This window comes from Notolabrus celidotus, chromosome 17 (assembly GCF_009762535.1).
Source record: "Notolabrus celidotus isolate fNotCel1 chromosome 17, fNotCel1.pri, whole genome shotgun sequence".
NCBI lineage: Eukaryota > Metazoa > Chordata > Actinopteri > Labriformes > Labridae > Notolabrus > Notolabrus celidotus.
Window position 1 is genome coordinate 10,270,804 of NC_048288.1, and position 16,743 is coordinate 10,287,546.

General features: G+C 40.2%; 1 protein-coding gene across 1 annotated transcript in view; it reads left to right on the top strand.

Moving 5' to 3' along the window:
• The window catches only part of zeb1b (zinc finger E-box binding homeobox 1b), a 67,249-nt gene extending 60,579 nt beyond the window's left edge, over positions 1 to 6,670 (top strand). Inside the window, exon 8 of the mRNA XM_034707067.1 lies at positions 2,010 to 6,670. Within this exon, the coding sequence (XP_034562958.1) occupies positions 2,010 to 2,905 (896 nt within the window). The 3' untranslated portion in view covers positions 2,906 to 6,670. The remainder of the gene's footprint in view (positions 1 to 2,009) is intronic.
• Positions 6,671 to 16,743: the final 10,073 nt, after the last annotated feature.

A 16,743-nucleotide genomic window follows, 5' to 3' on the forward strand; every position in this document is an offset into this window, starting at 1 on the left:
TGTGTTTAATTTTATCATGAACATTTTTCACATTTTAACAGCAGTGAGTGAAAACAGCAAAACAGAAACAAACAAAAAGGTAAAAAAAAAAAACTCAGGACGTAGGTTGATCAGTAAAATCTCACTCAGAAGATAAAGTTGTTATGAAGTCCGTTAAGAGACAGTCTCATTGGCTGCAGATCTCTTCTCCTGGATCGATTTTTGAAGCCTTTTTTGTAATCTACATTTAGCTTGAAGCGAGCACAATCTTTGGGGAGGTGTTATGTAAACTCAGCATTTCAAAGGATATGTCCAAGATAGAGGGATGTGAATGTTGATTTTTTGAAATGATGTCAGTTCTCTCTAAATACAAAGACAAGACAGTTTCTCTGTATACCCTCCCACAACACAGCTGAGTGCCTGTTTGTTTAGACTTATGTTAAAGGCACTGTGAGGAACATTCATGAGGACTGCATTTCTCATGAGCACCATCGCCCACTGTGGAAAAGATGTGTGCATTTGTTGTGGAAGCAAATGAATGGAATACAGGTCTTCTTTTTAACTCAACTTTTCTTTTCTCAAGAAAACTTTTTACAGGATGCAGAATGATGACACAATGTATTGATTTGTAGCTACATAAAATGATCTGTAACATAACAAAGACTAAACTTTATAAACTCAGATTTATTACCGTTAGTTAAGTTACAAATGGTGACCAGATGTATCAGTTTAACGCTACCCATCACAGCCCCGGTGTCATGACGTGTGCTCTGGTGTCCCAATAAAAAAGGGAACTTAATAACATAAACTCCTCCCACTTGCTAACTCAGGGGTTCCCAAAGTGGGAGTGGGGACCGCCTTGGGGGGAATTGAGATGTCTTCCAGAACTTTTTTTTAAGCAATCTAAAATTGCATATTTTACCAATTATTGTTAGAATATTAACAAAAATAGAAGTTAAATTGGAATTCAAACCTTGGTATTACTTTTTTTTTTAATTAGTTGTATGCCTTTCTTTGTTGCCAGACGACTCCTAGGGTTAGGGTTAGTTAACAGTTAATTAACAAAAGCATCAGTAGCAGCAGGTTAATTCATAACAGCACACGAAACACAAACACATAGGCATGTAGGTACACTAGTTTTCTGCATAGACTGTAAATAAAAAGGTTTTCTGCGGACTAGCTAAATGAAGTATAAAGCAACATTTAATCACTTTGTGGGACAGTGGGGGTCACGTGTAACCTGTATTTTAAACTAGCTGTTTGTTAGCTTTATTCTCACTGCCAACATTTACCAACAGAGTTCTAAAAAAGGACACTTCAGGGTGAGCGCCGAATATCGACTTGGCTGTTTCGAAAATCTGACCCAAACACAGGCACTAATATTCCGTGTAAAGACAGAACCAATCTTGTTGCTGGTAATGCAATTTTACTATGTAGGGCTTGAAGTGACATCAGTTTAAGAGGGATACTTTTTGAAATCAGTTAAAAGCTCCTTTAAGAAGTCACTTCAGGAAGTGATGAGGAAGGAGAAATCAAGTTTTTCCAACAGTAGATGTGCCAGGCCGACTTTGTTTACTAGATTTAGACATTACCCTACAGTTAATTTAATGTTTTTAATGTTGTTTCACACAGTCTGACGTGTCCTTTTACAGGGATGTGATTCCATTGAAGTGTCTCATAAGACCTTTATTATTTCCTGAGTTCTAAGCATGAATAAAAATATGATTAAGAGTTGGTGGCTGTTTTGAATTGGAACCTCTGAACTTTTGCAAAAATATTCACAGAGCTGTAAAAACAGTAACAATTCTGCCCTCCAAACCCATGTGGCACAGATTATCAAAGCTATTGAACTCCCATTTTTCAACAATCCAACATATGGAAGTGATACCAGAGCAGACCTATTGTTTTTATCTTCCATCACTCTGCAGTGTTTATTGTTTTCCTTCTCTGTCTGTGGTTTTTCACTCAACATTATTTCATTTTTCTCAAACAGAGATGTTGATGCATATTTATTTTCTCTCTCCCTGCAGGGAAGCGACCACACGAGTGCGGCATCTGCAGCAAGGCTTTCAAACACAAACACCACCTGATCGAACACATGCGCCTCCACTCGGGGGAGAAACCGTACCAGTGCGACAAGTGCGGCAAGCGCTTTTCTCACTCGGGGTCGTACTCGCAACACATGAACCATCGCTACTCCTACTGCAAGAAGGAGACGCAGAGCCAAGGAGGAGGCCCGGAGAGCCCAGAGGACGAAGCAGAGGCTCAGGCCGAGAGGGAGGCTCTGAACCGGTTGCAGTTGCTCCTCGCCCCCTCCCAGCTGGACTTAGACGATCGAGGGAGCAGCACCAGAGAGGAAGAGGAGAGTGAGGAAGAGGAGGAGGAGGATGGTGCAGTGGACATGGATGATATCCAGGTGGTGAAGATAGAGGAGGAGGGAGGGGATGAGGAAGAGGAGGAAAGGAATGAGGAGGAGATAGAGAGAGTATCAGTGGAAGGAGGAGAGAGAGTATCAGTGGAAGGAGGAGCAGAGGAGGAGGAGGAAAGGAATGAGGAGGAGATAAGGAGAGTATTAGTGGAAGGAGGAGCAGAGGAGGAGGAGGAAAAGAATGAGGAGGAGATAGAGAGAGTATTAGTGGAAGGAGGAGCAGAGGAGGAGGAGAAAAGGAATGAGGAGGAGATAGAGAGAGTATTAGTGGAAGGAGGAGTGGAGGAGGAGAAAGAGATGGAAGTGATAGAGGAGGCTGACGACACAAGGCAGGAAGAGGTGCTCAGCAGCATTCAGGAAGAGAAGGAAGTCAATGCGGAGGAAGAGGAGGCAATGGATACAGAGGAAGGCGTGACGGAAGAGGAGAAAGCAGAGGAGGAGGAGGTGACGGAGGAGAGTGGAGGCGAAACAAACAGGGATATGGTTTCTGAAGACTAAAGGTAGACATCACAGGAGGAAGGAGACTAAAAGAGAAATCAGACTCCTCCACGAGACACAATCAGACTCCTCCTCTCCCCGTGCAGAGGAGGAGCGCAGGAGGGGACGTCTGGCCACTCTGTTGACTGTTTGTTTCAGTTCACTACTGTGTAGAAATCCAGGTGTGCCTGAAAAAATACTAGTGACTTTTCCACAGGAGAACGAAGTCTCACTGTTAGAAAAATCCATTTGTAAAAAAAAATGAAGACGAACGTGAATTTTAACAAACAAAGGAAATGCATTATACAGACTTTGGAAGCTAGAGCCGACACGTTTTAGATAATGTTTTATTACTAAAACACCTTGGGTCATTTCTTTTTATCAGTGTTACTAATTTTATCACTCATATTTTAACCTTTAAAAGCTGTACAGTTGGGAGATATTTCTATACCTTTTTATTGCCAATGAACAAAAAAAGTCAGTATTTTATTAAGTTGGAAGGAAAATAAGAAAAATCCTGTGCACTACAAGTGGCTTGGTTTACCTTTGGATTAAACAGTTCAGTTGTGTTTTCTACCCTTCAGTATTACCGCACTAGATATACCACACCACCAAGCTAGCCGATGTTAGCATGACTTTTATTTTTGGATGTTTTTTTGGATTGGACTGCGAGCCTTAAGAAGAAAAACAAAGGAGAGTGGGAATGGTTCCTTTGAGTCATTTTGTTCCTTTCAGACACATTACTGTCAACGTTTCTGTTCATACAGCATTTATAGGTGAAGTTTGACACTTTGGGAAACATGCTTATTTATTGTTTTGCTGGAGGAGGTCAATACAACTCTTATAACCTCTCTGTGACTATACAGCTAGCAGCTAACTAGCTTAGCTTTAAATGAGGACAAGAACACAAGGGAACAGCCAAAGCTAACAGTTGTTTTTTTGAAGTGGTTATATATTTATCAACTCCTCTGCTCAAAATCAAGATCCAGCAGGAGTCTGGCAAGTTTATTTCCTCTCACTCGAGGATCAAGATATTTTATTGTTGTGTCAAACACAGGTACAAGCGGGAAAAAGACATAAAAAATAACTAAACTAAATTACAACTAAATTAGTTATGGAGTAAGCAGTTACAGTTCTTCAAACACACCCAAAAAAATGTATCAGTTAGAAAACGTATGTCTAGTTAACCTAAGAAATGTTATATATATAGCCTAAAACTAACTTAAAATTAACCCTTACAAGTGAGCTACCTGCAAGTTGCGCTTTCTCCTATGGCGTCTCGAGTGTAGCAAGTAAGCTAGCTCAGGACTCACCAAATAATCATGAAAGTATTGACCACTTTTTACACTTTTTGTCTCACATGCTTGGTGCTGTTTCCCCACTTTAAGATCTGTTATGTTACATTAACAGCAATATCAATTTTGAGCCGTGACACAAATGTTTTCTGTCAAATCCACACTTCTCTATAAAACCCCTTTCAGTTTCCCTTTCTCTATTTGGAAAGAGAGAAGAGAAATTAGAAGAGAAAGTGTGTTCCCGATTCAGAGACAGTCTCAAAGGAAGTTCATTTACTGCTGAATATTCCGTCTAAAAGAGGCCATGTGATTGAGTGAACATGTGTGAACGATACGTGGCTTTTTAAAAATAGTTTGAATCAGCAAATGATGAGCCATACTCAGCTGGAGTTAATCTGTTGTGTTGCATCAACTTAATGCTCACAAGCTAGTACACTCAACTGCTAACTCAGAGAAGAAATATGTTCTTATTGGTTGAATGAGAAAAATAAAGAAGTGATGCAAGAAACGTTTCTAATAAAAATCAACATTTAGCTTAACTTTAGCGATATAGGCCCAGATATCCATGATCAATGCATCTCTAATTTAGCTTTGGTTAGCATGGGGTGAGAAAATAGCTCATAATGTGTGCTCACTTTTCCTATTTGACTGAAAAGGACCTCTAATCATTTCCCTCTTGGCATGCATAGAAGAAGTGACTTTTGCTTCCACCCTCTCATCTTCTCCTCCAGAAAATAAAAATGTGCATGTATTTTCCCAAAATGTCAAACTGTTACTTGAACATTCAGAGCGAGCATCAATGATATTAAGAAAACTGTGTGACAGTCCCCATACCTTCCCCGTACTCCAAGCCATATGCAAAAAAAAAAAAAAAAACTTCAACAAGAGAAACATGCATATCAAAAGTGCCATTGAATACTGCTGTTGAAGCTTAGCAGCGTCTATCAGGTATTGCCGGAGCCCAGATCAACCAATAAGCCGGGATACTGTTGACTTTGGCTCGCCACCGCACCTGAGAGAGCAGAGTTCAGCCTACCATTCATGTATCATATGTTCTAGAGAAGTCTCTTTTATTTCCAATCTGAGCGGCTAAATGAAATACAATGCACATGTTTTCTAACCGATGATGATGATGATGATGATGATGATGATGATGATGATGCAGTCTGGTTTTAACTGTGTCCTGCCTTTCAAAGCTTATTCACTGCACTTGTTTAACACACCATGACACGCTCTGATGTCTCTTCAGGTAACAAAATGAAGGCAAACATGAATCCCAGAAGTTCAATTCAACACGTTTTTACCTGTCAGTATTATTTTTTGTCTCTTATGTTGTCGTATGTTCTGTTTCAGTGTGTGTACTGTATGTTTTCAGCAATGGCAGTATTATCCCAGCCCCCACGGAGATGGGTATGTCTGTTTAGTCCTAGAGAACTTTTATATTTATGTGTCTTATTTTTTATATTTCTTTATGGTTATTTATTACACTATGTAGTGTACAATACTGTAGTTTGTATTAATACGATAATATATTTTAGTATGGGAAAAAAAACATTCGAAGGCAAATAACTACAAGCCTGGAAAATGAGACTCCGGCGTACTGAAGTATGTTTTTCGAACAAACAAAATGATGTTTTTCCTCGGGAAAAAAAGAAACTCGCACCCTGCAAGCCTGAAAATTGGAACCTTTGACCTCTCTGCATCCATTCTCATGTTAGTTTAGTTTTCTTTCCCCTCTCTAATATGAAGCTACTGAACTTTTGAAAACTAATAGTATGTCTAATAGCATGAGTGTGTGCTGTTTTATTGAAGGATTATCCTTAACCACACAAACTGTCCTTTTTGCCAAGCCAAAATAATATTGACGTATGTTCTTATGTTTTTATTTGTGCCAATTTGTTACTTTATATGTCAGTGTCAAGACCACGCCCACTTTTATATGCCCCCTGCCTTTAACACCATCATCCTTTTTATAGTGATTGTTTTTTTCTTTTTTTTCTTTGGTTGTTTCTTTTATTTTTTGTTCATTTTTTATGACTCCCCATCTCACAATAAAATACATCAATTACAAGCTGCTGCGTTTCTCATGATATCTTTATTAAATGCACAAAGAACACAATATATTCAGTTGTAACTTTTAGAAACGTATTAATAAAACTCTCATCAAGGGGTAAACAATATTAAAAGAAAGGACTCATCATAATTATCCCTATTTTAAAGGTCCTGTGAGGATCTTTCTGTTTGTGTTGATTTTGGTGCCCCCTGTGGACAAAGTGATGCCTCTCATCTCTTTGCTGACCCCCATGTTCTCTGACAGTATAATTATTCTGCTCTCTTTTCAATGTTGCACTCTTCCTGAATATGTCCTGTGGGATATGTAAAAATAAAACGGAGGGGGGGTGTTTTCTTCATCATGCTGTAAATCACCTTGCCTGACCCTCCCCCTTGCAGCAGCCTCAGGCATTAAAAATTACAACGTTGAAAATGGAAATCTTTTTGCTGTTGGTCTTGTTTGCTTTTGTCGGTTATGAAGAGGCTTCAATGTTAATTTTAGACTGTTACATATCCAGTTAAAAACTCCTCACAGGAGCTTTAAGGTGAACTGATCACAAACATGGTTTTAAAAAGACACGTTCTGAAAATGAGTTGCAGTAAAAGTCATATTACTTCTGCAGGTAAATTAGCTTTAGCTATAGAGTTAAGCTCTAAGCTAAACACAGTGTGTGCTTAGATACATGTTGCCTTTGGCTTGTGTCAGCAGACATTTAGGCAGAGCTACCCTCCCAAGTCAAAAGTAAGTCAGGATTTGTGATGTATGAGTCTGTGCATCCTGGTCGAACAGGGAGTTGATTCTGTAAGCTCTATAACTCACCAGAAACAAATAAATTATAAAAATGTAAATCTACTTAGAAAAGTTGTATTTGTAGATGACTTTCTGATGGTAAAAGAAAAACCTGTTAATCTTATTGTGTATTTTAAGGTTAAAACAAAGGCTACACTTATTTCTCTTTAATGCTTAGAGAAAGTAAAAATAAATAAAGCTTTATCTGATTATGCTTGATATTTTTGCGGGCTCTTTGAGGCCGGAAAAACTACAAAGTGATTCAAATATCAGCATTACACAAGACTGATAATAGTTTAACATACTCTAGGTGTAACTGATGGGACAGCTGAAGAGAAATTGAAAATGATGGAAAGAGAGATTGGAGGAAGACAAGAAGCAAAAGTTGGAGGCAGGGAATCCAACCAGTAACACTGCAACGAGGACTGAAGCCTCTATTTAAAGGGTGCGCTTAACCACTAAGACAAACTTAGTTTTAGCGCCCCTAGTTTGACAATTTCAAGAAATCTGGCTTTCTGAGATCATTTTGTTATGATTTGGTGCTGTTTAAATAAATAGAAAGAGATGGATTGAAAGTTATTTAATTTCAAGTATGACATAAAAGAAGCTAAACGCCACAAAGAAAAGCTGATGGGTTCTGAGATTGCCTCTATGAAAAAGAAAATCAGAACCTTTCACTTTGGTTTTTGTATCAATCAATAGTTTTCTACCTCCAGAATGAGCTTCTCATCATCCATTTTTTTGTTAACGGCCTCTGAAAACCTTTGAGCTGTTGACTCCAGGCGTGGCTCTGCTCATTATGACGGTTTGTTGTTGTAGTCAAGTAATATAAATATGATCTGGCATCAACTCAAAATGTTTTATTCTGAAAATCAACTGCTGTTAGGGTGTGTGGCTTCCTGTCCCACTCGATCTGCCCTGTGCTGATGCACCGCGCTCCGGCACCCGGCAACAAATAGAAGTCTTACGTATCTGCTGTAAAGGGCTTCGGTGGCATGGCGGACTGGAGATGGGTCAAACATGGATCCAGTGGAAGTTAGCCAATAGGGTATCTGCAGTTTATTGTATTATTTGACTTTGGTTTCAGGTAACTGGTTAGCTAGACAAGTCATTTAGGAATCAAAGTCATCATCTCATCATACAGCAGCTGGCTTATGTACATCAATCTTCTCATTTACCTCTTGTTAAAACCAACAAGCTTTTTTCCATAATATCAAACTACTCTTTAAACTTCATGTCATCATTTTAGTATTGGGCACACACTTCAGAGATCCGTCTGAACCTCCCTTTCAGTCCAGTGTGTGCGTTAGCAGCTCAGCCCAAGGTCAACCCTATTGATCCAGATTAGGTTTCCAGAAGGGTCGACCCTCCTCCCCTCACCCACAGCCCCTCCACCAGCATGAATTAGTAATGGAATGGACTAAAAATCCATAGTCTGTTGAAGAGCTGAAAATGATACAATAGCTAGTGAACATATTTGATAGTTTTCTCTCTTGCTGTGATGTGTCTTCTCGTCTTCCCTGAAGCAGTGCATTTCCAGTAAAGTCTTCAGGTCTAAAGAAGGTGCTGCTGATGCAGTGTTTTTGTTTTCAGGTAAAGGTGCGTGGGATGTAATTGAACCAAAGCCTCGTTGTCTGTCTGAAGAGGAAGCAGTCAAAGAGATTCTACGACTTTAACTACCTGAGCGTGCAGGAGAGTGTGTTTGTAAGTGTGTGTTTTGTGACGGAGGAGGTTTGACCCTTTCATCATGCTGAATGGGTCCCTGGAGACACTTGAAAGAGGGGGTTGGCGGAGGAATAATGCTTTATAGGACAGCTAACACCATAACAGTACTGTGTCAAACTGTTCCAACAGCATCTTGTAATTGTGCCTATTATAAATGTCTCTAACAGTATTCACAGCAGCCTCTCAAAGTCCAAAAAGGTCACGGTGTGTCGCCCGTGGCTGCGTGTTCAGGATGCAAGGCGGTTTTACAGGCTTTCAGTCCAATCCAGGACTCAAAGCCAAGATATTGCCATATGTTCTGCTGGGCTCAGCATTTCAAAGGAAAATTGAAAAGCTATAACTGCTAAGAGGATATGGAGTGCTCTTGCCAATAATGGTGCAAAAGCCTGATGAAGTATCATGGCTGCCGGGGCTCTGACACCAAGCCAAACCCAGGGGGGCCGCAGCTCCCCAGGGAAATTTAGAGAAAAGCCAGGAGGAGGAGGAAGAAAGAAAAGCCTGAGCTCAGGAAATAGCAGTCACTTAAATATCATGTTCATTTACTCAACCACTAAAGAGCAGAACGTACACATACACATTGTAGGAGTGTGTGTGTGAAGGGGCAGGTTAATATGCCACCTCACGTGACAAATTACTGTTTCAAAGGCCCATTTCTAACACGCTGGTCAGCATAGGCTCACAATGTAACTGGAAATCAATTTATTTACACATACAACATGAGAGGCACAGAGAGCGTTTCAAACATACCGCTAAAGATTTGTCCTAAATGGTTATGTGTTGCTTTAGGTGGTTCCACTTGAAAATAACGTTACATAATAAAACATATTCAGCAATGTGTTACATTATGTTATTATGTGGCTGTGTTTTGCACTTGATTCTGATTGATCAGTAACATTGCATTATTTCATAGCATGGGTATGTTTGAGTCAGCACAGCTAAAGACAGGATCCCAGAGTCAAATTGGTTTGCAGAGTGGGGCTAATGTTAGCAGAGCTAGCACCACCAGCCATTATAGCATCATGGCAGTAACTATTAACTGGATCATTAACATACGACTAGCATTTGGTGTCGAAAATAATGAAAATATTAATAATTTATTGAACTTACTGGTAATTCTTGTACTGACTAGCCAGGGTCATACAACAGAGATAACTACAAAATTTAAGATGGCACATGAGTGCATACTTAACAGAACATAGTTTGGGATATGGCCTTGTTTGAGGATCAATACATGGAAAAGGGAATGTTACAATGTTATAGGTGTGAAGCTGTTTAGCCGAGATCTTGGGTTTCATTTTAGGGAGGCTCCAGCGTTCATTCAATCTTTATTTGCATAGCCCCAAATCACAACAAACGTTATCTCAAGACTCTTTACAAACAGAGCAGGTCTAGACCGTACTCTATGTTATATTATCAACAAAGACCCAACATCAAGACAGAATAAGATCCAGTCCCATCTCACTGACAGGACTCAGTCTGATCTCATCTTAATCCACCATGAGCAGAGCACTTTGCAGCATTTAGCAAGTTACAGTGGCAAGGACAAACTTCTTTGAACAGGCAGAAACTTCCAGCAGGACCAGACTCGTGTTAGACACACATCTGCCTTGAACGAGTGTTGAGCTCACAGCTCAAATAGTGAACCTAATGTACTATTTTTAATGGATGAAAGGAAAGAATGGCTTCACTTTGTGTCGGGGTCCTGCTCACCCTGTTGGGTTCTCAATCAGCTATAACAATCAAACGGCAGCCTTTGGTGTTGAAAACTTTGAAACCGCATTTCCACTTGAGGCTGGCTGAAAAAGCCAAGGAGACACCATTAATGACTATTTCTCAATGCTGAAATAAACATGTTTAAAGTCTGGGACAATAAACAGTTTTGGTCTGAACAGTCCATTTTACTGTTCCTATTTGTATAACTCATCCGTTTAACATTAGTTAGGTTATACTTTTAACATTTTTAGTGGTGTGGGTGATTTGGCAGACTAGAAGCCTGCCTCAGCTCCAACAACCTGCTAACCTTACATTATACCTCATGTATGATATTTTATGATTAGGATGTAATTATTTTAATACTATGTCAAAACACAATATAGTATCATGAAGAGTTTAATAATAAAACAGATTAGAATAAAACCTCATGTGTAATCTCCCGTTTAAAGCTACAGATTCATACAAAAAAATGAAAATATCACTGGTAGGAAATGTTTTTTGTAGTCCAATATTGAAATCGTGTTGATTGCTCATTAACTCAACCATAACAGGATGCATATATTACCCGCCTGGCTTGCTCAAGGGCATTTCCATTAAAAATTCCTCCTAATACTGATGATAACACAGAGGGTTGTTAAGCTTCTTTGATTTTTGAACAGAAACTCAACAGCTTCCATTACTATGTCTTACTTTGATTTGATGAAAAAATCTAAAACACAGCTTCACCAAACACAACATCCAACAGCAGCAGCGGTCAAAAGACTCCAGGGTCAACAGCCGAGGAGGTCAGTGAGATATCTGTATGTGTGTTTATGTGTGTATATGTGTGTGTGTGTCTGGAGCTAAGGGTTGATTGGATTGTCATTGTGCTGTATTTAGCTCGTACCTTAAACATCTCCCTGGAGAATTACCCTTCAGCTACAGTCATATGAAACCAATCGTTAACCACGCAGAGACCTCCGCTGGTTTCAGGTGTCCTTGTTTAGTAGAGAGTCATTATCCTGAATCCTGGTCACCTTTTACCAATCACTCCAATCACAAATACCGCTCCACTTTACCCCAATGTACATGCACATAAAGCCACACACACACACACCCGCAGCCTTGTCCACACATCTTTCTTCCCTTGCCTTGCAGCTGAATCCTATTACAGTGTTTCTCAGAGATAAGCCCTGGTGAAATCTATCTATAAATGAAATTTATGCATCATCGTTTAAGCTTGTAATTGCTCGGAGACTCTATTCATTTTATTAGACAGCAGATTGTCTCCTGTGCTGCGGTGAATGTGTTAGTGACTGTTATTTTGTCCTCTTTTGTGCACTTTAGGTTTCTTTGCAATGAGGACAAAGAGTTTAAAGCTTAACATGCAACTCCAATCACACTCTCTCACACACTCAAACACACACACACACACACACACACACACACACACACACACACACACACACACACACACACACACACACACACACTCAAGTATTTTGTATTAATGCTCTGGCACTTTCATGCTTTCTTTTCAGGGTGAGGTTCAGGGCTGACTTTCACCACTTCCCCTCCTCGTTACCACATCGGGACTCGAGTTGCGCTAGAAAAACACCAGCGCAACCACAATCACCTCACAACCCCTACCTCTACACACACACACACACACACACACACACACACACACACACACACACACACACACACACACACACACACACACAAACATGCACACACAAAGTGAAAACCAGTCAGTGTTTGCAGGTACGGCCGGGCCCTCCCACACTGCTGGGACAACATGGAGCAGCTCTCACTCATGACTAGAATAACAAGGAGCTGCACAGAATTCAATTAAATGGTCTGCTCTTTGAAAAGCTACCACCCACCTGCCTGCACACAAACACACACACACACAGACACACACTGCACTATCCTGTAAGTAACACACCTCCACCCAACTACCCACTCTTGTATGCTTTGGTCCTCCCACACCAAAAAAAAAGCATGTATGAACACACACATACGCACACACAGATATCCAATTCTCCCTATCCTATGTCTCCGCTGTATGTGTATATAAGTGTGTGTATGAGTGTGTGTACTGTGTAATCCCATTGTCCCGTCCTCCTCAGAGAGGCCTGGACCTTCAAGTGTCGTCTCCAAAGCTCCCACCTGATTGGCTGCTGGAGGTCATTGGCTAAGCCCATAAAAAGGCGTGACATCTCTTTACACTCCTTTAAATGTTCACCTTTTTGTCCTTACAGAGTCTGTGTGCTGCAAGGACTGTATCTCACTGCCTTTGTGTCGCTCTCTTGGAAGCAAATGAGACAAACGCCCTCCATACTGCTCCTCCAGGCTGCTCTTATTCTAACTCACTACAGAGGAGATGAAGCTTTCTCATTAGAGTCCGCATCAGTGACTTCCTCATGAGTTTCTGGTGAAAATCAGAAGAATGCAGCTTCACTTCTTCTTCTCAGTATCTGTCGTCTTCTCTTCCTTTTTCTCAACAGTTTCTCAGGGGACAACTCCCTCTGTTAAAGCTCCAGTGAGGAGTTTTTTAGTGGTTATGAAACAGACTAAAACCAATACTTGTGACTCCATATGTACGATAAGCACACAGGAACAAGTGACACGTGATCATTTCTATATAGCTGCTATTAAACAGAGAAACACTTATTTTATGCAAATAACTGAACTAGCAGAAGTGACAACCATCACAACTGGTGACAACAACAACACAGCAGCAATAGTTCTGCAAAATCAAGAATGCCACTGATATGAGCGTTACAAAAGATGCTTTTCGACCAGAAATACCAGGAGCTTTTAGTTCCAAGAACTACTCTTCAAGGAAATAATTGGTTCTTGTGGCTCTTTGTTATATGCCTGGCCTGAAGTCCCAAGGAGATTATGCAAATCAGGCCAGTGACGATGGCAAAAAAAATAGTTTTTTTTATCCTACAAATCTAGACCAGTAGAGGGCAATAAGAAAGAGACAAAGGCCATACAACAAAGTTGACACCATAAGGCGTTTTTCGACAGGAGGAACATTACCTCGAAACTACGTGCATTACGACTGGTGGACCCAAGGTCTAAATTTAACTCAACTCAACTCTCAACTCAACTTTATTTATATAGCACTTTTCATACATAGAAACATGTAGCCCAAAGTGCTTCACAGAGTAACAGACAGTAAGAAAACAACAGCAATGGTAGAATTATAGAAGGCATGAAAAAAGAAGAAATACTTTAAAAAAGAAAAGAAACTCAACACAGTAAAATTAATAAAATAAGTAAGAGTGGAAATAAAAGTTAAAAATAAGGTAGAGTTAACGAGATCAGGTGAACACAATAAATAAATAAGATAAATAAATACATGTTAAAACAATGGTTTAGATAATAATGATGAAAATAATAAAAATGATAATAAAATAATAAAATAATAATAAAAATAATAATAATAATGATACTGATAATGCAGTCCAGGGCTAAAATAAATTACTCCAAATTAAAAGCTAGATTAAAAAGGTAAGTCTTAAGTTTACTTTTAAAAACACCCAGAGAGCTCGCCGTTCTCATGTCCAGAGGCAAAGAGTTCCACAGCCTAGGAGCATAAAAACAGAAAGCCCTCTGGCCGGTACCTGTGTGGGACACACGAGGAACATTTAAAAGGGAAGCATTCAAATTTAGATCAGGGGTAGATAATCTCCCCCCTAAAAAGCCCCTGCTAGGGGAGTAGTACTTTTCAAAGGTCCCGGGGCTTTCGGGGTCAGGGCCTGCAGTGCTGAACGTGACTGATTGGTAGATTAACCCTACCCCTAACCCAAATGATAACCCTAATCCTAACCCTAACCATAATGATAACCTTAATCAGAACCCTAATCATAACCCTAACTCTAACCCTAAACCTAACCCTAACTCTAACCCTAGCCCTAATCAGAACCCTAATCCTAATCACAACCCTAAACCTAATCAGAACCATAACCCTAATCAGAACCCTAAGCCTAACCCTAATCAGAACCCTAACCCTTATCAGAACCCTAACCCTAATCAGAACCCTTAACCCTAATCATAACCCTAACCCTTACCCTAAAGCAGACGCTCGCAGCTGAAAATAGTTTGACATTTTGAACAACGGCGCACTCGTAAGTGTCAATTCGCCATCACCGATCAATCAAATCAAGAGGGGGTGGGACTTCATATCAGCGAAGTCAACAAATTAGATACGACAGGATTCCTATCAACTGTTTCATGTTTTCTTCATAAAATTCTGTTGAGTTAAAGTGAATATGCGCATACAGAGTCTTTTAAAACAGACTTAACCACTACCAGTGCAGAAGTAGCACTATGGGACATGTTAAGCATCATGGGAAGTGCTCTGAGTTTTAGGTTGTGAGTGCTGCCAGTGCAAAAAAACCTTTTAACAGACACAGGCCCCAGACGAGAGAAGGAACTCTCGGCATGTTCCTTTCTTCATATGATTTTAACATCAAAACAGGACAGTGGAGTAATGTAAAGATGGTCTGTGTCAAGCAGCCTGTGATTGTCTTCTCACTTACTTTTAAAAATCATTCCCACAGAAAGGATCCACAGACAAGGGAAAAGTCATGCAGGAAACATCCAGATGTGTTTCTTCACTGTGAATCACTCAGCACTCAACAGCTGAACGCCGATAATCCAGCTCTCAGCCTTCTCACATTCAGGCTGCCTCGTCAGATCTTCTTTCTAGCCCTTTTTCGCAGACCTTTCTGTCCTCAACAGTCCCTATTAGGATTGTGTCCATTCCCTCTGTCCCGCTGTGCCCAACCTTTGGTTCCTCTCCACCTCCAACGAGATGACCTTTAACCTTGGCCTTTGGCTGACTCCAGTGGGACATGTTGGTGTGTGTGAGTGTGCATGTTTCCTAGAGTAGAAAGAAAGAGGGGATGTTTCGTGCTACAGCAACCTTGGTCTTCAATACTCCAACCCCTCCACTTTATCAATACCTGAGCTCCTGTCCTGCATTCAACTCACTGTACCCCCTCTAACACACACACAGACACACACACATACTTTGTCCATCCACTCCTCCTCCTCCTCCTCCTCCTACTCACATTTCACCCACAAATATGTGTTTCCTGCTTCTCCTCCAGCTTGGACAGCACCTGTTGTTTCATATCCAGAGATTATCAACAGTTCTAGTCTTCCTCTCGTCTGCTGAGACTCACAACAACTTCTGAGCTGCTGTTGTGTCTCAGGCAGCAAATCCAGAGGCTTCACTGATTTTACACAAATGTGTAAAAGAAAAGTGCAAATAATGAAACGAGATACTGTTTTTTTATTTGAGACAAGAGTCCTAAGTATACAGAGTATATGTATCTCTCTAAGGACAAATCTCACAATTTTGGAGGGGAAAATATCCTCCAATATTCTCAAAGATTGCTATATCATAAATGTGGAAGAAGTGAAAGCTCAGATATATTGTGAGCCCTTCTAATTTCCCATTTTTGCCAACAAATTTGTAGCAAAATATTAAAAAGTTGTTTTTTTATGCCTGCTGCTTTCCTGTCTCTCTCAAGTTGTTGTATCAAAATAAAAGCAGGAAGGCCAGAAAATAATCTGAATTTATCTCATTTATCAGTGTAATGGTGCAAAATTGACCCTGTCTACAGCTATTGTTAACCTGGCTTCTGTGCGAATTGTTAGGAGCCTGAGATCCCCAGGGAGGTCGTTCCATAGTCGAGAAACCCAAACAGCAAACGCTCAGTCACCCTTAGTTTTAAAGTGTCTCATACAACCCCACTTCAAAACACTAAAGATAAATTACAGAAATTAAATAATTATTTCAATTAACATTTTGTACATTAGGAGGCGTTTAAATCTGTACACTCAAACTGTGTTGTTCCTGTGTACATTAAAATAACATTACGATCGTCACAGTGTCTATTCTGTACATGCATGTCACTTATTTTATTTAAAGCCATTTCTGCTTGAGCTACACCTCCCTGGCGCCTCGGGCTACTTCAGCCCGTCGTATTTCTGAAAGTGTTTATTTTAGTAATAATATGAAGATTTCTAGCGATGCACGACACCCTGAAATACATGAACAAATCTTACTTGGAGACATCATCACATTGCCCCAAGGCTGCCAGAGTGGCTCATCCCACCCCCCTTTTTATTTTCTCAATACTCAAGCGCCAACATCTCCGTATGAGGCTTTCACACGTCAGAAAAGATCCGTACTGTCAGTATCAATGAGAGCAGGTTACACTGATCCTGACAGCCAGTTTTGTGTTCAGAAAGGAGCTGTGTCCTATGATCACTTG